Source organism: Anolis sagrei, chromosome 8 (assembly GCF_037176765.1).
Source record: "Anolis sagrei isolate rAnoSag1 chromosome 8, rAnoSag1.mat, whole genome shotgun sequence".
Taxonomy (NCBI): Eukaryota; Metazoa; Chordata; class Lepidosauria; order Squamata; family Dactyloidae; genus Anolis; species Anolis sagrei.
In genome coordinates this window covers 37,243,011-37,264,240 of record NC_090028.1, presented here as the reverse complement: position 1 = coordinate 37,264,240, position 21,230 = coordinate 37,243,011, and the positions used below count along the sequence as shown (strand labels likewise).

General features: G+C 38.7%; 1 protein-coding gene across 6 annotated transcripts in view; it reads left to right on the top strand.

Annotated features, from left to right (window-relative positions):
- PHKB (phosphorylase kinase regulatory subunit beta) overlaps window positions 1–21,230 on the top strand; it is a 237,155-nt gene that overhangs the window by 5,621 nt on the left and 210,304 nt on the right. For 2 of the 6 annotated variants that reach the window (XM_067471122.1, XM_067471123.1), the window contains exons 2-3: window positions 14,116–14,202; window positions 17,277–17,415. In XM_067471122.1, coding sequence (XP_067327223.1) covers window positions 14,116–14,202; window positions 17,277–17,415 — 226 coding nt within the window. Of the gene's footprint in view, window positions 1–2,086; window positions 2,185–6,590; window positions 6,606–14,115; window positions 14,203–17,276; window positions 17,416–21,230 lie in introns of all 6 variants that reach the window. The other 4 variants (XM_060788360.2, XM_060788356.2, XM_067471124.1 and 1 more) reach the window with 4 other exon arrangements.

Sequence of the window (21,230 nt, the reverse complement as noted above, 5' to 3'; positions counted from 1 at the left end):
TTAATCATCCATCCCTCGGTCCATTGTGAAATGGTTTGAATGGGTTTCAAGTATATAAGAGTTTATGTGAAATGGGCTTTTTGCGGGCAGAGTACATTAGTCTTATCTCTGGGCCTGCCCTTTTCATACCTTTCAACTAGGACACTGTGAGAGGGCACTTCACACCTTGTGAATGGGTGCTTGTAGTCCTATGCTTCTGTTATGCATATTCTCTATGCATATAAAACTTTAGTTCACATATCATTGTGACTTCGTACTTACTGGAATAGCAGAGACAGCATACTATTAGCAGAGTACTGTTAGCTGAATAACAGTGTAAGCTGAATTTTATAAAGAATCTAGACTAAACTGTAGATGAACTATAGCTGAAATATTTTTCCCTATACACGAGGAACTGAGTACTCTGTGCTGTGATGGCAGCAGTAAACACTGGTTAGCTCATATCAACTCACAAACTAGGAAAATTCTATCTCGTTACCAATCTCTTCTCCGCTAACTCAGAAAACATAATATCATGAGTTGTATAGAATTCTTTTATCTGCAAAAGGGTAATGAAAGGAATTCCTGGCCATCTGTCAGGGGTACTTTGATTGTGCTTTTCCTGCTTGGCAGGGGGTTGGACTAGATGGCCCATGTGGTCTCTTCCTACTCTATTAATATAATGTAATATAATATAATATAATATATATTGTGTATACATATAATATTTATAATATTATAATGTAATGCAATATAATACTAATAATCATAATATAATCATATATTTATATTACATGTAATGTTACTAATAATATTACAATATAATGGTATAGTACAATATAGTAGGGATCCCACGGTGGCACAGTGGGTTAAACTCCTGTGCCGGCAGGACTGAAGACCGACAGGTCGCAGGTTCGAATCCGGGGAGAGGCGCATGAGCTCCCTCTATCAGCTCCAGCTCCTCATAAGGGGACATGAGAGAAGCCTCCCACAAGGATGATAAAAACATCAAACCATCCAGGCGTCCCCTGGGCAATGTCCTTGCAGACAGCCAGTTCTCTCACACCAGAAGCGACTTGCAGTTTCTCAAGCTCCTGACACGACAAAAAAAAAGTACAATATAATAATCTTTAATATTGATATTGTACTATGCTAATAACATAATATATTATGTGTGGCTTACATATATCTTGTAAGCCACTCTGAGTCCCCTTCGAGGTGAGAAGGGTGGCATATAAATGAAAGATATAAATAAATAAATAAATAAATATTACTGTATGATTCCCATTATTACTACCCATTGAATCATACTATCCAAAATCATGTAGATAAATGTTTGAATTTTTCCATAATCAAGAAAAAATATCAGTTTTGTGTATTATTAATGTCATTGTGTCCTGTTCACGTTAATTTGAATTGAACTGTTTATAACATGCATTCCCCCCAAAATGAAGTAATATCTGCTAAGTGTAACACCTTTGTTGCTCCTGGATATTAGGAATACGTATGTTAGTCTGAAAGTTGAGATCTAAATTGGAGTTAAAGAGATAGGATCGCAAGAAATATAAAAGCCTACTATGCAAATATCTTAAAGAAAGAAGAAAAAAGTCTTCTCTTGATAGGTTCCTTAATGAAAAGTTTTAGAATGACATAAAACAGTATCACGTTGAAAAACATATGCAATTGTGAGCTATTTTGGTGTAGAGCAATTATATGTTTCATTAAGCAAAGAATAATGCATTTCATTTGGACCTGGAATTTATTTCATCAGACTAAAAGATTCCCCCCCACCCTCCAGATTTGGTTTTAAATGTTCAGTATTATCTAGTATAATAAGAATTGTTAATGTCAAATAACATTCTTGTTACAGAACAGTAAGCAGGCATTATGTAAATGTAGATAATGGTACTTCAACCAGTGAGATTTATTGAAAATTATAGTATAGGAAAATCAAGTTTTGCTCTATGGAGAGAAAACATAAAATATAATGAATCTAATTATCCTCTTTATTGTACACTGCATCATGTTAATAACTCTGCTAACACTACTTTTGCTTAATTTAAACCTGATTGCCTCTAACCCTCGCTAACATTTTCAACAATTGCAGTAGTTTAGCCTGAAACGTTTGTGATAAGGTGCAACAGCTTGAAATGGCCGGTTTGGATGCTGACAGAGCCGCCTCTGCTCGTGCTTACTCCTGGTTTGGTAAGTGTTGACTTCTCACAGGTCACTTGCTTTTGTTTTTAAGGCACGTGTGTGCCCGTGCACATGTGTGTGTCTGCATAATACGTGTGCCCCTCTTTGAAATTGCAGTGGGTTGTCTATGTACACTTATATTCGAGTTATAGGTTGCAAGAAGTCTCTTAACGTTTGCTGTGTTATGTCAACGTCAAAGCAACACCAGGCTTGCAATTTGAGTGATCTGGGAGCCATTGTCAGTGTTTGAGATCTTGTCATAATTTGCCAGCTTCAGACTTTACAAAATGCAATTACCATCATACCAATCACAATAATCAAGCTATCAGTGCTTTGTTAACATCGACCAACCTCTCATATTGTGTGTCTTCCTATAGCTGGGTGCTTCAAGCTTTCCATTTCTTGGTGGGAACCACAGCTATTACTATGATCATCCCTGGTTGGACAGGCAAATGCTCCATATTTTTGAATTGCTGTAGGTTTTGTGAGCTGTATGGCAGTGTTCCAGAAGCATTCTCTCCTGACATTTCACCCACATCTATGGCAGGCATCTATGACAGGCATCCACTTGCCTAGTCTCCAACAAACCTCACAACCTCTGAGGATGCGGGTGAAACGTCAGGAGAGAATGCTTCTGGAACATGGCCATACAGTCTGGAAAACTCACAGCAACCCAGTGATTCCAGACATGAAAGCCTTCAACAACAAATTGTTTCATATTTTAACTGATTGCAGTTCAAAGAGATTTGTCAGCTCACTAATGCTCTTTCAAAAGAGATTAAAATACTATTATTACAATTAAATGTATAGCCATCATCATTTGAAGCAGCACAAAGTGTGGGGTCACTTCAGAGGCTTTTGTTAGTTGAAATGCGGAAACTTCTGGAATATAAAGGCTATTGATTACAAAAATCTGAACACCAAATACACATTTTCACAGCTTTCTGAGCTTTTATAAAAGCTTTTAAGAAATAAAAGCACACCAACACAATGTGTATTTCTACAATTTGACTGCTGCCTTATTTGTGGGCGTAATTCACTAATGCACATTTTCAGTAATTTGTGACATTTTGGAAGCCTGTATAGTCACCAGACACTACAACTTGGTGCTTTATGTGCTGGTTCAGACTAACATATTCAGTCCTGCATTGTGTTTCCAACTGTTGCTGTCTGAGAGTTTCTGGGAAAAGGGCATACATGATTTCTATTGTAATCCTCCTCCGCACACCTGATATTCACTGGCATAGGGCCCTTGAACCTAAAGGTTCATTAGCTGTCAAGACTAATTGCTGTTGATGAATGCATTAGCTCTCAGGAATAATTGCTGTTGATAAACCAGCCCTTTATGAATGTGTCTCATTCTAAAACTGTCTGCACTTGCAACTATAGCCTAAGCTTGTACAGGTTGAGCATCTCTTATCTGAAATTCCAAAATCACCCAACACGAGTGGTTGAGATAGTGACACATTTGCTTTCTGATGGTTCAATATATATAAACTTAGTTTCATGCACAAAATTATTATGTATTGTTTGTTTGTTTGTTTATTTATTTATTTATCGTGTCAGGAGCGAACCAAACCAGTTGTATTGCATTAAAAAACAGACAAACAAACAAACAAAACACAAAATTTGCAGACTTGGTATTCTATTAAATTTCCTTTGACCAGTAGCTGGCTACCTGGAGTGCCTCTGGTGTTGCTGCAAGAAGGTCCTCCATTTTGCATGTATTGTATAAACTTAAGGGTGTGTGTATAAGGTGTATGCCATCATAAATTTATTTATTACTACCTGTCCCCTGCCACGCGTTGCTGTGGCCCAGTCTGTTGATCTGAAAAATAAAGTAATGAGAAAGTGTTGGTTTCTAATATATGTAATTTCTTTATGCTTTTGGGTAAACAGTATTTCTTGCTGTTTCTTTGTCAGTGTTGATGTGGAGAGTGTCTGGTTTGCCCACCCTGGAAGATGCTAGATATCATTGTCCTTCTTTAACGGTCCCTTTCAAATCTATGATACTATATCTGTGTGTGAGTGAATCATATCTATCTATCTATCCATCCATCCATCTATCTATATCTATGGCTGGATGGCTCTTTGTCAGGAGGACTTTGATTACGTTTTCTTGCCCTGATGAAGGGAGTTGGATTGCATGGCCTTAAGCATTTTCTGTTGGTCATGGGGCTTCTGTGTGGGAAGTTTGCCCCAATTCTGTCGTTCATGGGATTCAGAATGCTCTTTGATTGTAGGTGAACTGTGAATCCCAGTGACTACAACTCCCAAATGTCAGGGTCTATTTCCCCCAAATGTCATCTGTGTTCATATTTGGGCATATTGAGTGCTTGTGCCAAGTTTGGTCCACATCAATAATTGAGTCCACAGCGTTTTCTGGATGTAGGTGAACTATTATTTATTTATTTATTTATTTATTTGGTTTACTTTTACCCCGCCCTTCTCACTCCGAAGAGGACTCAGGGCGGCTTACACATCCAAGGCACAATTCGATGCCCGTAACATACCACAGCAATAAAACAAATAACACAATTTAACAATCAACAGCAATACATTACATCTATACCCGTTAAAACCATTAAAACCAATAAAAATTTCATACAAACCGATACAAACCAATTACTCCTTATTGCCGGTCAATGTTCGCTATCTCATAGTTCAGAGTTTCCTTCCACATTTATCCGTCCTGCCAGTCCTGTTTGTCTGGTTGTCCTTACCTAGTTAGCAGATTGCCCGAAGGCCTGGTCCCACAACCACGTCTTTACCCTCCTCCTGAAAGACAGGAGTGATGTCGACGTCCTGATATCCACAGGGAGTGAGTTCCACAGGTGAGGGGCCACCACTGAGAAGGCCCTGCTCCTTGTCCCCACCAGCCTCACTTGGGAAAGCGGTGGGGTTGAGAGCTTTGATTGTAGATGAACTTTAAATTACAGCAACTACAACTCCCAAATGACAAAATCATAATTTTTGAGTGATGGTCACTCCTTGTGTTGTGAGACGTTTTGTTGCCAAATTTGGTGTGATTTCGTTCATTGGTTCTTTTTTTTTTTTAAGGTACTCATTATGCCCAGAGCATTTATATATATATAGATTTATCGTGTCAGGAGCGAACCAAACCAGTTGTGTTGCATTAAAAAAACAGACAAACAAACAAAACAAAATTTGCAGACTTGGTATTCTATTAAATGCCCTTTGACCAGCTTCTTCCTGAAAGACAGGAGGGAGGGAGCTGACCTGATTTCATTGGGGAAGGAGTTTCATAGACAAAGGGCTACCACTGAGAAGGCCCCACCAGTCACACTTGTGAAGGTGGTGGGATCAAGAGCAGGGCCTACCCAGATGATCTTAACTTCTGAGGTGGGTCATAGAGGGAGATACGTTTGGCCAAGTAAGCTGGGCCAGAACTATTTAGGGCCTTATAGGCTAAAACCAACACTTTGAATTACAGAAAATACTGGAGGGGTTTGATGGGCATTGACCTTGAGTTTTGTAGTTGTAGTTCACCTACATCCAGAGAACACTGTGGACACAAACAATGATGGATCTGGACCAAACTTGGCACAAATACTCAATATGCCCAAAATGCAAACACTTTTGGAGTTTGTGGAAAATAGACCTTGACATTTGAGAGTTGTAGTTCATGGGATTTATAGTTAATCTACAATCAAAGAGGATTCTGAATCCCACCAATGATAGAATTGGGCCAAACTTCTCACATAGAATCCCCATAGCCAACAAAAAATATTGTGTTTTCTGATGGTCTTTGGTGATTCCTCTGACTCCCCCCCCCCTCGCAACTCTCCCCCAGGGGTTGTGACCCTCAAGTTGAGAAATATAACTCTAGATTTTTGATGGTATCTTGATGGTCAGTTTCAAGCAGAAGTTGACCATAGAGTCACTCTTGATGTTATGCATGTTCTGTCTCAGGAATTTCCTTAAGGTTTTGTCATGTTCCAAAGAAGATCATAATATTACAGTTCATTTTCCATCCTATATTTCAAATCAACTGCTTGATTACATAAGCAATACTCTCACTCCTTTTTTCCAAAGTGCTTAGTAGGTGTGATCAATATCTTTGAATTGAGCATATTAGGGGGAAAAACTACTTAGTGCTATACTGTAAATAGGGGAAGATATAGTTAGGAATACATTGCGCAGTTTGATGGGTTTAATTTTGCTGACGATGGCCTACTTCACAGCCCAGAATTCATTGCCTAGAATCCTCATCATTCAAATAGTAATAAGATATAAATATAGGCTGTGATCTAGTGCTGTGTGTATTAAAAGAACTGGATGGATTCAACGAATACAGAAAATTTTGCTTTCACTTCTTGGGCATTTGCCAGTATGAAAAATGGAGGCATCATTTTGATTGTAATACATTTTGGTGCTTTTTCTTTTGGCTTCAGATGTCAGATTTCCTGGTAAGTGTGCATTTTGCAAGGATAAGCTGTTTGTAATTAGGACTATGGCATATTGTAGCACTTGGAACTATGAGCCACAAGTTACATTAGTTACCTGAAGTCAGTTATTTTCTTTTCTCTGCAAGAGTGAAGGCAGAGCAACATCAGTATAAAAGTACAGTGCTGTAATGAGTGGGAGTAAAGTTACTCAATTTTAGGTATTTTCAGAGGTATAAATCCAAGAATTGTAAGTTTTATATCATTCTCTTATTCATCCTAAGGTGCATAAAAAACCCGATAAAAAGTGTCAAACAGCTGAAACCATGAGCTGACTTTAAACAGTTTAATGAGTAGGAACAGTATCATTTTTCAAACAATATATGAGTAATTCACTAAATTGTTGTGTTTTGCATGATTTTTTTCTTACTTTAGAACTCTATTGGAATTTTCTTTCAGCACCAGTTTGAAAAGTGAATATGATAATGATGCAGAAATGATTACTACTGTTGCATTGCTATTTAGGAAGTTTTTCTGCTTTTTAAAAACTATTTCTCAAATATAGTTTTTGTTTTTGTAGCTTATCTCGGGGCTGATGGGGTCACTGATGATTTAGAAGGGATTGTGGTTCAAAGTGATGGAAGATTCAGGACAGGGAAGTGAAACTGGCTTAGACAGTGCAGAGCTCCAAGGATAGTCAGAGGAGCCAGAAAACACACCATTAGATAAGGAGTCAAGTGAAGACCTAAGTGAAACAGAAAACTCTCAAGGGAAAGCACCTGGCATTACGGAGATCAATAAAAGTCTTTGTTTACAGATTAGAGCAGAACACAGGCTTTGTAGGTCAAAGAGATTACATGGGAAAGAGATAGAGAAAATTCATGTGAAATGACATGATTTCATGAGTGCTTATTAAGAGCCAGTTGTTTACCGTAAAGTTAATTTTGGCAACGTTGGCTTTCGAGTGAGAAGCTAGGCCTGAGTTCCCTATTCCTTGTGTCAAATCAAGTCTTGGTTTTGGATTCAAGTATCCTGGAAGTTTTCTATATTCTTGTTTCATGATTCCTGCTCAAGTTTTATTAAGTATACCTTATGGACTTATCCTGTACTTGTGATTTTTGACTATTTCTAGACTGTGTTATTTTTGGATTTTTATGAGACATTTGGATTCCTGTGTGGCTATCATCTATTGCTAACCCTTTTTTGGATTATTCCTCTTCTTTCTTTGTTCCTGTTTTTTCCTGGATTTTATGTTTTGTTTTGCTTATACTCTGGACTCTTGTGTGGTCCTGTGGTCATAGGCTTGGGGTACAACACTGTTGCTCTTATTTCATACAGTCCGTAGAGCAGCCGCTACTGTCTGTAAAACCATCCATGGTATGAAATTCTTTAATTGGCTTCATGTCTTTTCCTTGGTGCCTTTTGCACTGAATTGTTGCTATGATTTTCCATAGCTATCCTTTGCAGTCACATAAACGTGACTAAGCATTTATAACTATTGCTTTGCAAAACCATTTAATTGCCACATTTTCCGCTAATTTTTGTTCTTTTGAGAAACTCAACATTAGTTGCTGAGTTTGAATAAACCTGAGCAAAATGGCTTGGGGTTCTGAACCGAATGTCCAGCTGTGCTTGATGTGTTTAATGCAGGATGGTTTCCCTGTGCTTTCCCAATTATGTCACTTGGCTGGCCCAAACCTGCTTTGGGAGCATTTCAAGGGATGTGGAGAATTAATTTATTTCATGTTTCCATTGATACACTGTTAAGGCTTGTACAATAATAATTGATTCTGTGCAACCAAATGGCAAGAGGCAAAAGGCCTCCTGAAAGTAAACTAATTTGATATTCATTATCGGTATTTCAATGAACTCCTTAAAACTAGGAAGCAACTAATTAGTGCCCTTTGCTAAAATCTCTCTTACATTTTAAATTACCAGCATAGCAGGGAGACACATTGCTTTTGACAGTGTTTCTGCTCTTGCCGTTTGTTTCAACCATTCTAGAAAGTAGTCAGAAGACTGAAATCAGTCCTGGTTTTGTGGGGGACATTTTGCTGGTAAATAGCTCACAAAAACAAACAAACCTCTGCTTTCCTCCAAAATACCAGAGGAACATTAGAATAGAGAAATGTTCTGTTTTTGTGTAGCCTTCTTGAAAATTTGGAAGTTGGGGGCATTGCACAGACATAAACCCTTTTATTGATGGGGAAAACATTGAGTTGAAAACATTTTTTTCTTCATTTCAGATTGAGGTGTAAAATAAGATCCTTATGAAACCCACTTCTGCTGTCTTTCTTTCCATTTTTTTTAGTGTTATTGATACCTGAAATGGTAACTATAGTATGTCCTGGCTTGGTGTGACAGCCTAGGAAATAGATTTCTGAATTGGCATTCTTTGGTATCCAGCCTTTATGCATCTAGCTTAGTTGTTTTTGCATAAGCTGGGCAACATTGAACTGGGACAAGTATAGAATATAGTAAATGCAGATCCCAAAAGACTTTCTATATTTAATGATAGAGTCTTGACAGTTAAGTATCTGTCTATTCAAGCAAGAAGTAACCCATACAATTGCAGCTTCAAAGTATTGCTCCTGTTTGTAGATTACATGGGCTGTTGTGGTTCAGCAAGTGACTAGGGATTTTTCTGATACTTCTTCAGAGGACGAGGGAATTGATGGGTTTCAAAGTGCAGAGTTTGTCAGTGACTCGAAAGAATTGCAGGCTGAAGATACCCCAGTTTGGGATTCCAGTGCTTTTTCCCAAGCAACAGACAGTGAAGATTGCAGTTCTCTTGGGAAACAGCCTTCGGATGATAGGGAGATTTCCCGCAGAGCCAGATTAGGTATCTGGACAGAGAGAGTGAAAGATAGATTAATTAGGCGTTCTGAGAGATCTCGTGAGAAGGCCTTGAAGCCCAGGTTCATCCAACATGACCTCATGGCTTCCTGGTTGGATTTGGGCTTAAATTAATTGATGTTTACTTGGTGACAACATTGCTAAAAGAAGGCGATCATGTCTTGCCTCTCAAATTCCTGTGTATGCCTATGCTCAAGTTCATGTTTCTTGTGTTTGCCTATGTTCCTGGAAGGGTTTTCCTTGTGAAAAGTTCCTGCTTCCACGCTTATGGATTTATGCCTGATTTTTTGGCTCCTTTAATTTCATGTATTTCCTTGTCATTTTTTGATTGCTACTGTTTTGTTTATGGACAGCATCTATTTTGTATTTCCTTGCATCAATAGGAGCATAGTGTCTAGATCTAAGGAAGTAATGCTACCCCTCTATTCTGCTTTGGTTAGACCACATCTGGAATATTGTGTCCAATTCTGGGCACCACAATTCAAGAGAGAGATATTGACAAGCTGGAATGTGTCCAGAGGAGGGCGATTCAAATGATCAAGGGTCTGGAGAACAAGCCCTATGAGGAGCGGCTTAGGGAACTGGGCATGTTTAGCCTGAAGAAGAGAAGGCTGAGAGGAGACATGATAGCCATGTATAAATATGTGAGAGGAAGCCACGGGGAGGAGGGAGCAAGCTTGTTTTCTGCTTCCTTGGAGACTAGGACGCGGAACAATGGCTTCAAACTACAAGAGAGGAGATTCCATCTGAACATGAGGAAGAACTTCCTGACTGTGAGAGCCGTTCAGCAGTGGAACTCTCTGCCCCGGAGTGTGGTGGAGGCTCCTTCTTTGGAAGCTTTTAAGCAGAGGCTGGATGGCCATTTGTCAGGGGTGATTTGAATGCAATATTCCTGCTTCTTGGCAGGGGGTTGGACTGGATGGCCCATGAGGTCTCTTCCAACTCTTTGATTCTATGATTCTATGATTCTCTGTTGTCTTTTTGGGAAATGCATTTCCCCCCTTTATACATGCTTTTCTCATGCTGTAGTTAGTACTACTAGACTCTGGTGTGGTGCTGGGTGAAAAGGTGTCTCAAAAGGTGGCTAGAGTCTAACGGGCCAAGATGAAATGTGTCGGGAAACAGTGAGAGCTATTTCAGACTTCAGTTTGTGTAATGGTCACACATTATATGTTTCTGATCAGTCCTGACTTTTCAGAAAACACATAAGTATTTGCCACCTGTTTAAGCACAGGATTCATGGGGTTTCTTGGCTTAAATTGCTTTGAGCAGCCTGTATCGGAGAACATGAGCAGTCAGTGGTTGAACAAAGCAAATGTATTTCAATAAACCAATACAAATAAGCAGCTTCTGTCAATACCCTTTTTCTCCCACAAGGTCTTGTAATGAAAGGACCTAAAAATGGAAGATGATGCTTGAACTTAAAAGGATGCAATTTTCTTCGTAAGTGGGGAAAGCAGCAAGAAACCATCAAATTAGATACATCAAAGACTTGAGAGTGCAGGGCTAATTTCCATTATACCTCCTTGATGTTGAATGAGTGCCATCTCAATTTGAACCAAACCAAGTGCCTTTAATATTGAAGTGTGACTTGACTTTGGTTCCCAGTTCAGTTGCATGAAATAGTCAAGGTAGCAATAATAACAACAATGATAGATAGTAGTATGGAAGACAAAGAAATTCTGTCTGCTGACGAAAGTCATAATGCGTACTTTGATTTTGGTTTGTGAACAGACCATGACCTGTGCATATCCTTTGAGTCCGAATGGAATGGCAAACTTGCTAAGAACTAAGTTAGGAATTTGTGAAACACAACAAGAGGGATAAAGTAGCATGTTAACTTGAGAAGTCACATAAGCACACAATCCTACATTGCAGTTTTGCATTAGATCTGTCTTGTTCTATATGCTTGCTGCATTATGTATGCTAGATGATATATGTACATATTATAGTCTAAAACAGGGATCTTCAAACTTTTTAAACAGAGGGCCAGGTCACAGTCCCTCAAACGGTTGGAGGCCCAGATTATAATTTGAAAAAAAAAAGAATGAATTTCTATGCACACTGCACAGATCTTATTTGTAGTGCAAAAAACACTTTAAAACAATGCAACAATTGAAATGAAGAACAATTTTAACAAATATGAACTTATTAGTATTTCAGTGGGAAGTGTGGGCCAACTTTTGGCTGATGAGGTAGGGTTGTTGTTGTTCTTGTTGTATGCTTTCAAGTCATTTCAGACTTAGGTTGACCCTGAGCAAGGGCCGGGTAAATGACCTTGGAGGGCTGCATTCGGCCCTCGGGCCTTAGTTTGAGGACCCCTGGTCTAAAAACATCTTCCATTGAGAAAAGGTGCATGAAATGTCAATGCTGTATTAGAGAGGCTTCAGTATTAAGGTCTGTATACATTATATATGAATATATTATTCATCTATATAACTATCCAATATTGATTTGTAACTGGTGCCAGGATTTTCCTGAGTTAAGCCTGGCATATCAAAGACATGGTGGAGGACAGATGAGCTAAAAACAGAAGTATTTTTTTTTTCATGAACAGAGTTTCCTATAAAATAATACAATAAAAAATTTATTACTATTTTACACAATTTCTAAAGGTCAGTTCCACCCAAAAGAAAATTGTAGTTAATATATTTTACTTAGAATGAATATTTTTCTTAAGCTGATCAGGGGAAATAATATTGTGTAAAGGTCAAGAGGTATGTTTGCCTTTTCTGAGTTGCTGCATGACATTACAACAGAGTGTGGTCTGGAGAACATTTGTGGCCCACAGCAAGACCTATGTGCACTCTAATGCTGTATTAATTTGGTGCTCCTTTTAGGACTCAACTTTTGCCTTCCACCAGTGTGTTCAGAGAATGGGATGGTACCTTTTTGATAAGAGTTATGGTACATAGATAAATCAGCCAAGTTTCTGGGGTCTTTTTTTAACTTATACTTTCAGAATTATGCATGAATATGTAGCGTTGTTATAGCTTGCAGTCTGAATGCATCATAATAGTACTCCTACCCCTGTCATCCAGTATGAAGCAGGTTGAGATTCAGGAAAGAGGAGCACTATCTTTTTCATAATTATTTGGGTTTCCTTATCTCACGCATAGGCATTATTTGTTTAACTTAATTACATTTGGCCCAGCCATAGTTTTAAGTGTGTTTTGTGCTATTGTTCAATGTTTATGCTATTTGTTTATGAGATTTATTTTAATTACTTTGTATTAGTAGTTGTATTTTGCTTTGTATTGTGGTTGTTATTGCTTGTATTGATGTTTTGTGGGCTCAGCATCATGTAAGCTGCACCGAGTCCCTTGGGAGATGGTAGCGGTGTATAAATAAAGATTATTATTATTATTGGCAAACGTTTTTGCCTTTGGGTCACATTGTGGGCCTGGGAAGGGGTGGGGTTAGGAGGGGGTGGGGCTGGACCTGGGCCATCCACAGGTTCTTCTCCTGGGCTTGCCCCATCTTATGCCGGGAGGAAAACAAGACATGTGGCAACTGCCCTGATCCTCCTCTCTGATCCTCCTTTCCCAATCTTCAGGCTGTCCTCTTGGCATTATGCCGGAAGGAGAGTGAGACATGCGGTGGCTGAGAGTACTCCATAGGGCTCTCAGCTACTGCGTGCCTTCCTCTCCTGTCCTTTCTGCCTAAGGATGCAGCAGGCTGCTATATTCTTATGCTGAGAGGACACGGAAAATGAGGAGAGCCTGAAGTAAGCACCCAGCGGGCAAGTGCCACTATCTTATTTATTTTATTAATAAGGTATTTACATCTCAACCCTTGTTTTTAGATCTCAAGGTGGCATGCAATGCAGTAATATTGATAATATACTCAAAGTGCAAAAGTACAGACTTTTTGAGTCATGCTTTGATTAAGTACTTGATCATGTTAAGCTCTGTTTCTGGTTCACCCAATTCCATATGTCTTTTCATTTGTGGTGCCCAAGATTGGGAATAACCCCAGAAGGCAAATGCTGAATTCCTTTGTTGTGCACTTTTAGATGGGTGGTGAAGACTCCTTTTCTATACTGAAGCTATTGCAGTTTTATTACTCATGTTTTACCATGTTACTGCTTTTTTGCTTTTCTGGCCTTATTAAATATTGTTCTTAATGACCTTTAAAAAAAAAGTAATTATAGGGAGTGTCAGGCTCCTTCTACACAACCATACAAAATCCAGATTATCTGCTTTGTACTGGATTATATGGTAGTGTAGACTCATATTTATTTATTTATTTACGGCATTTATATGCCGCCCTTCTCACCCCGAAGGGAACTCAGAGTGGCTTACAAGATATATTTTCATACAATATATTATATTATTAGCATAGTACAATATCAGTATTAAATATTACTATATTGCACTATACCATTATATAGTAATATTATTAGTAATATTACATGTAATGTAAATATATAATTATAATATTGTATTATTATTACTAGTATTATATTGTATTACATTATAATATAATATTATATTATTATTAATGTGGATTATCTGCTTTGATGATCTGGATTATATGGCAGTGTAGAAGGAGCCTCAGATGTTTGCTAGAGAAATGGGTTATGAAAGATGACTATAACACTCTTTATTATGGCTGCAATCCTAATTTGGTTTTATTGCTATTATTATAATCAGGATTTCATAACTTCTCCCTTTAGGCTCTGTATATGAACCTCTCAAAAGCATCAATCTACCAAGGGATGGAGAAAGTCTGTGGGATAGACTAGATCATTACTACCGAATAGGTAAGTCTGAAAAAGGGCAAACTGTAGTGTGTATGTACGTGTCATTTTTCTGATTGTAACTTAATAAATTAGAAAATAAATAGAAAAGTTTGGGTCTCATCTAAACGACATCGATGGGCTCAAAATCCAAAGTACTGCTTGCAAAGGGATGGGCAAAGTTCGGCCATGGGGCAGCATGCAGGATGTCCCACAAAACATTTATTTTTTTGCAATTTAATAAACCCTTTCCATGTTTGTATGATAGAACCAATTAGGAAATGACATTTATAAGCCAGGAACAAAAATCATGTTACATAGTGTAATTCAGTGCTCAAAACATTACACTGCATTGGTTTTCTTTGCATAGGTAGTCACAAGCTAATTTACATACAACCAAATGTAAATTTCATATCATGCACATGAGCATCATGATCCGACTGCTCTTGAGAAACATGTTAATATTTAATTTTGTGTATTCCTTTCCCCACTTTACTATTGGTAATGTTGAATTTTTCTTTAAAAAGGAAAAGTGACATGAATTATTGCATGATCTGACAAAGTAATATAATTAGCATAAGGAAACATCTAGATTTTAGATGTTGTTTCCACGGTGTTTCCACAGATTCAATCTGAAGCAACATGGAGACTGAATTATTTTCAGATGAGCCTGAACACCACTGATGTTCACAGAGATGTAGCTATTTTATTACATTATCTTTGAAAACAAACAAGCAACCAACCGTGAACCATATGGCCTACTTAAAATGTGCTGTGTCTTCAAGCACTAAGTGCCTGCCCATTTGTCTGAATCCAGCCAGGTAATGGCTCTGTGATTCACCATGAGAGCCATGAGCTTAATTATTCAGCACTAAAAAGCCACAATGACAGCACAGCCTAAAACAGTCACGGGGAAAAAACACTATCGCTGCATGCAAAACATACTTTTTTCAAAGAGGTGTTCCGACAAACTTTTGAGGTTTCCGTGTTTTGGATTCAGTCAAGCATGGGCAAACTTTGGCGCTCCCTCCAGGTGTTTTGGACTTCAACTCCCACAATTCCTAACAGTAGGAAGACTGTTAGGAATTGTGGGAGTTGAAGTCCAAAATACCTGAAGGAGGGCTGAAGTTTGCCCATGCCCGGATTAGGTGAACATTCAGTTTAATGTATTCTCAAAGGCTTTTATGGCTGGAATCACTAGGTTCTTGTGGGTTTTTTCGGGCTATAGAGCCATGTTCTAGAGGCATTTCTCCTGACGTTTCACCTGCATCTATGGCAAGCATCCTTACTACCTCTGAGGATACTTGCCATAGATGCAGGCGAAACGTCAAGAGAAATGCCTCTAGAACATGGCCATATACCCCGAAAAATCCACAAGAACCTATTCAGTTTAATTCTAAAAATGGCAGTGACCAACAATATTTGTTTTGGTATCCATCATCCTTCTTCTTTTATTTATTTATTTATGACATTTATATGCCTCCCTTCTCACCCCGAAGGGGACTCAGAGTGGCTTACAAGATATATATTCATACAATATACTATATTATTAGCAAAGTACGATATCAGTATTAAATATTACTATATTGTATTATACAGAGTGAGGCAGCATAACTTCCTTTTTTCAAAGCTTAATAAAACCCATTGTATGAATCAGATTTTTTTTTATAATGTAGGCGCATACCTAAAGTTTTGTTTTACATAGTTTTGAAGATCAAATTAGGTAGGTGGCATCCCCTATTCTCCATACACTGAGTAAACCGATTTCTGGCGTTTGTCGTGACTCTTGCCAGAATAGCAGGCGTTATGTTGGCAATTTCTTCCTGCATGTTGGTTTTCAAATCTTGTAGGGTCTTTGGATGGTTCACATAAACATGGGATTTCAAAAAACCCCATAGAAAAAAATCACAAGGGGCCAAATCTGGAGAGAGGGCCAGCCACTCCAAATCTGCTCGAAATGTAGGCCTCAACGGCAAAAGCGCGCTCCTCACTGTTCCAACTCATGATGGTGACTGAACTGTGTCAGGACAAAACTTTATACTCCCGCCTCTCAAACGAGACCACTAGCGCTCCGCTACGTCTTCAACCGACTGAATGGCGCGCATTAAAAAAAAAGAAGTTATGCTGCCTCACCCTGTACCATTATTGTAATATTATTAGTAATATTACATGTAATATAAATATATTATAATATATTATTAGTATTAGTATTATATTGCATTACATTATAATATTATAAATATTATATGTATAAACAATATATTATATTATATTATTAACGTAGCATAGGAGACAAGATGGAACTTCTTCTCTTCTTAATTAATATTTCAGTTGCACAATTATACTAATAATGTACTTCAGGCCAAGTGCATTTACTTCGATTATGTTGTCAAGGAGTCCATCAATATACACTGCAGCATTTGATGCTGGTCTAAAACATTACTGCGTTGAACCAGCCCTAGATTCTGCCAAACCACATCAGCAGAGGATGCGACATGGGCAATAGAATGGAACCTTCTCAAACTCAAAAGCTAGAGATTGAACAGAAATTCTGAATTGCCACTCTCTGCAGCTGGCCATCAGAACTATGGCAGCCCTTTACCTCTCAATCCTGTTCCAAAGAACTGTTTGAGTGAAATACCATTGACGGTTTCAGAAGTCATTGAGAGATGCAGGAAGACTGTCTTTCTTTGAGAGCAATCAATTTTCAGGGCGACCAAGGTTGTTTTGGACCAAAATCCTCAATTGAAAACACCTTCAGATAATGTTACTAGTGATACTGCAATGGAAATTGGAATGCAGTGGTACAGTGGACATATCAAATACAAATATACAAATACAGTAAATAAATAAATAAATATCAGCAAGGAAGATGTGTAGGGAGGAATAGATGAGTTTGGCCACAGTCACGTCATGATAGAGACCAGAATTTGAATTTCTTCAATGGTTAGGGAAACACACTTGGGCAAATTGTGCTTTACTCAGCCTCTGGGAATACCAAAGGTGTTTTGTTTTAAATGTTTTACTTCCTGTTGAAAAAAAAGCATGCTTTTAAAGTTGGTTGTAATTAATATTAACTTTTTTTCTTCTCTTGGCAGTTAAATCGACAGTATTGCTTTTCCAGAGCCCAACCACTGGTCTTTTCCCCACAAAAACCTTTGGTGAAAACCAGAAGGCCAAAGTGCATGACAGCCTTTACTGTGCTGCTGCTGCCTGGGCGCTGGCACTTGCCTACAGGTAAATAGATTGCTTCTTGTTTCTATGACCAATTGCACTAAGCACACTTAGGTTGAAAAAATGTTGAGTAACCAGCCTACTAGGGAGACAATGTGAAGTGGAACTTGCTTTCCTTTCTCCTTTTAGAGAATTCATCCCAGTCAAATAACCAGGCAGATAATTAATTCAAATTATATTAAACACTAGCCATCCCCTGCCACGCGTTGCTGTGGCCCAGTCTGTGTATATGTGTGTGAATATATTTGTGTATATGTGTATATATGTGTGTTTGCGTATATATGTGTGGTTTTGTGCATGCATTGTAATTTTTTATTTTTATTTTTTTGGCTTTTAAGTCCCTTCTGCTGTGTTTTTTAGTGTTTTTATGAGTGATGGTCACCCGTTGGCCTGATAGGTGGAATGTGTCCAAATTTAATGTTAGTTTGTCCAACTGTTTTTGAGGTTATATTAATCCCACAAATGAACATTACATTTTTATTTGTATAGATTTCATATTAACTACTCTACATTTGTAGAGTTTTCATGTTAATTACTCTACTAGTACATTTGTAAGGTACTCTGAGTGCAGGTTCTAGAACCAAGGCAGCTACATGCGCCGTTTATAATGGCAAGTTGCTGCAAGTTGCTGCCATCCTCCATTTGTCTCTTCCCGTTGAGAATGTACACGTTGGTGTCTCATCGTACTTAATTTCCAAGTTGTGGACTATAAATGTGGAAAGCTCTACATGTGGGGTCTTCTTCTGTATGAAAGTAGACCATCTACCATTTCAACAGGCCAGCAATTATTTATTTATGTACTATATTAATAAAGTTCTTGGTGGTCTGGGGATACTAAATCACCTTTACTGTCTCCTGAGGAAACGACAAAGTAGCAACAGTAAGAGCAGACCACAGAACAACAGACTGGTTCAGTATTGGGAAGGAGTATGGCTGGGCTATGTACTCTCACCCGACCTATTCAACTTGTATGCAGAATACATCATGTGACATGCAGGGCTTGATGAATCCAAGACTGGCAAACAGAGGAAGAAAACATGGAGGCAGTGACAGACTTTGTATTTCTAGGCTCAAAGATGACTGCAGCCAGGAAATAAGAGGACGTTTCCTTCTTGGGAGGAGAGCAATGACCAATCTCAACAAAATAATTAAGAGACATAACACTGGCAACAAAGATCCACATAATTAAAGCAATGGTATTCCCTGTAGTAACCTATGGATGTGAGAGCTGGACCATAGGGAAGGCTGAGCGAAGGAAGAGAGACGTTTTTGAACTGTGGTGTTGGAGGAAAATTCTGAGAGTTCTTTGGACCGTGAGAAGATCCAACAAGTCCATCCTCCAGGAAATAAAGCCCGACTGTTCATTGGAAGGAAGGATATTAGAGGCAAAGATCAAGTCCTTTGGCCATATAATGAGACAGGAAAGCTTGAAGAAGAGAACAATGCTGGGGAAAATTGAAGGAAAGAGGAAGAGGGGCCGACCAAGAGCAAGGTGGATGGATGTTGTCCTTGACGTGACTGGCTTGACTGGGGGGTGGGCATGGCTGACGGAGCTCTGGCATGGGCTGGCCCATGAGGTCACGAAGAGTCGTAAGCAACTGAATGAATAAACAACAAAATTACATATTTATGCTGTTTTATATCATAGCCCTTTGGGGAGGCACGTATTACACATGCTGCATCCAAATGAGAACAATATTTCATCTTAACCTCCTTAAATGTTAAGGTCCAGTGTGCCGTTCACATAAGTCAGTGGGGTAAGATGCGAGCCTTCATTCAAGGACCAATTCCTTCCCCAGTTGAATAGCATACAGCTAAATATTGAGTAGAAGCAACCAGAATCAGAGAGAGAGAGAGATACTCCTCATTCAAGGGTATCACAAAAGTAAAGGTCTGGTTGTAATTGAATTCTAAAATAATACAACCCATAAAAGATCTTTTTATGTCACAGGTGGAGGATTTTCTTCCTCGAATCATCTGTCATATAGAGTAAAGGGTTTTGGGATAGCTTTTATTACAGGCTGAAGTTTATTGCCCCAAGAGTTATTACAAAGAGGGACAATGAACTTTAAACCTACAAAACAAAATTAACTCTGCGGCTTGCTATCTTCTGAACTCATCATTTCTCTTCCGTTGGAAACTTCATTTCGACAGCCTAGAAAAGTTAGTTTAAGGCTCATTTGCAAGAACCTTCAGTTCCTCCAGGCCCTACTACGCTGCACATCACAGGCCAAATAAAGCATATCTTTGAATTACTTAATCAGCAGAACCTCGTGCCAGTCATGGACAATTGATTCCATTTCCCCCTTAATTATAATAGCTGTTACAGCAAATAGAGTGCTAAGAATGTGGGGAAAGAGCAGAAAGCTAGGAAAGCAGGAAATTCTATCCTAGATGACCTTGTTTCCTTTGAGGGCCGTTCATTAAAGATTTCCCCTGACCCACTTCTGCTTATCACCGGATGCTGAAACCACACATGTGTAATGATATAGGTTACGTGCCAACTTACAACTCAGAACTGAGAACGGTCTTGATTTTACAGGTTATGAAGTGGTGTGAGGTTTGAGAATGGATTCAGTGGAACACAGAGCTGTCATCAAGTTCCTTTATTTGAAAGGCTGCACACCAAAGGAGATGTTCGATGAGATGAAAGAGCTTTATGGTGATGATTCCCCATCATACAATGTAGTAAAGAACTGGCATCATCAATTTAAATGTGGTCGGACTTTGGTGGAAACAGCTCCAATTCCAGAGCGACTCCACTCTGCTATTGATGAACACACCATTCTGCAAGTGGAGGTTGCCATTTTGGAAAATCCCTGCATAACCATTTGCCACCTAGTCCAAAATATCAAGATTAGTGTGGTGTTCGTGGAAAAAATCCAAGACCATCTTCACATTCATAAGGTATCCTTTTGCGGGGTCCTCCAGCTGCTCACACCTTTCCAGAAGCAGGAATGAGTTGAATGCTCTCAGGCTCTATTGACAATGTACCATGGAAACCAGGAGTACTTTTTCTACAGACTGATCACACAGGATGAAAGCTGGGTCCATCACTCACATCCTGAGACTAAAGTCCAGTCAATGCAATGGAAGCATCATGACTCACTCCCTCCAAAGAAGGCACGAGCCCAACTTTCAGAAGGCAGAGTCATGCTCACAGTATTTTGAGACCAGCATGGAATAGTATTGATGGATTTCCTAGCAAACGGAACCATGATCACTGGGCATATACTATGCTTCACTGCTGTGGACATTGCGGGAGGCTATTCAAACCAAGAGACGTGACAATGCACCAGTTCACAACTCATATGTTACCCAAAAGGAAGCATGCTACTATGTCTTTGAAATTCTACCGCATCCCCCTTATTCACCTGACCCCGCACCATTGGACTTCCATCTATTTCTAACTCTGAAGTTATTTGTGAAGGGCAAGCATTTTTCAGATGATGAGACACTGATTTCTGAAGCCACAACGTGGCTTTTGGAGCAACCTGTCGACTCCTACAAGCGAGGTGTTTACAGTTGCTTCAAAAGATGGGAGAAGTGTGTGTTGCACTCCAGAACAGGAATAATCCTCTGATTTTAAAACACCACATGTTGATTAGAAAAACAATCCTTTTTTATTGAAGGTAAGTAAAAGCAGCAAAGTAGAAAAACATTTTAAGGGAATAGATAAATCCAATTAGGTAAGAAGATAAGCAGGAACAAATTAGTCCTAGGTATGGTTCAGCTAAGTTCAAAAACAAAGTCCAGACTTCTCTAATAAAATCCAAAGAAACAGGGAAACATTGATCCAAGGCATGAATAGGTAATCA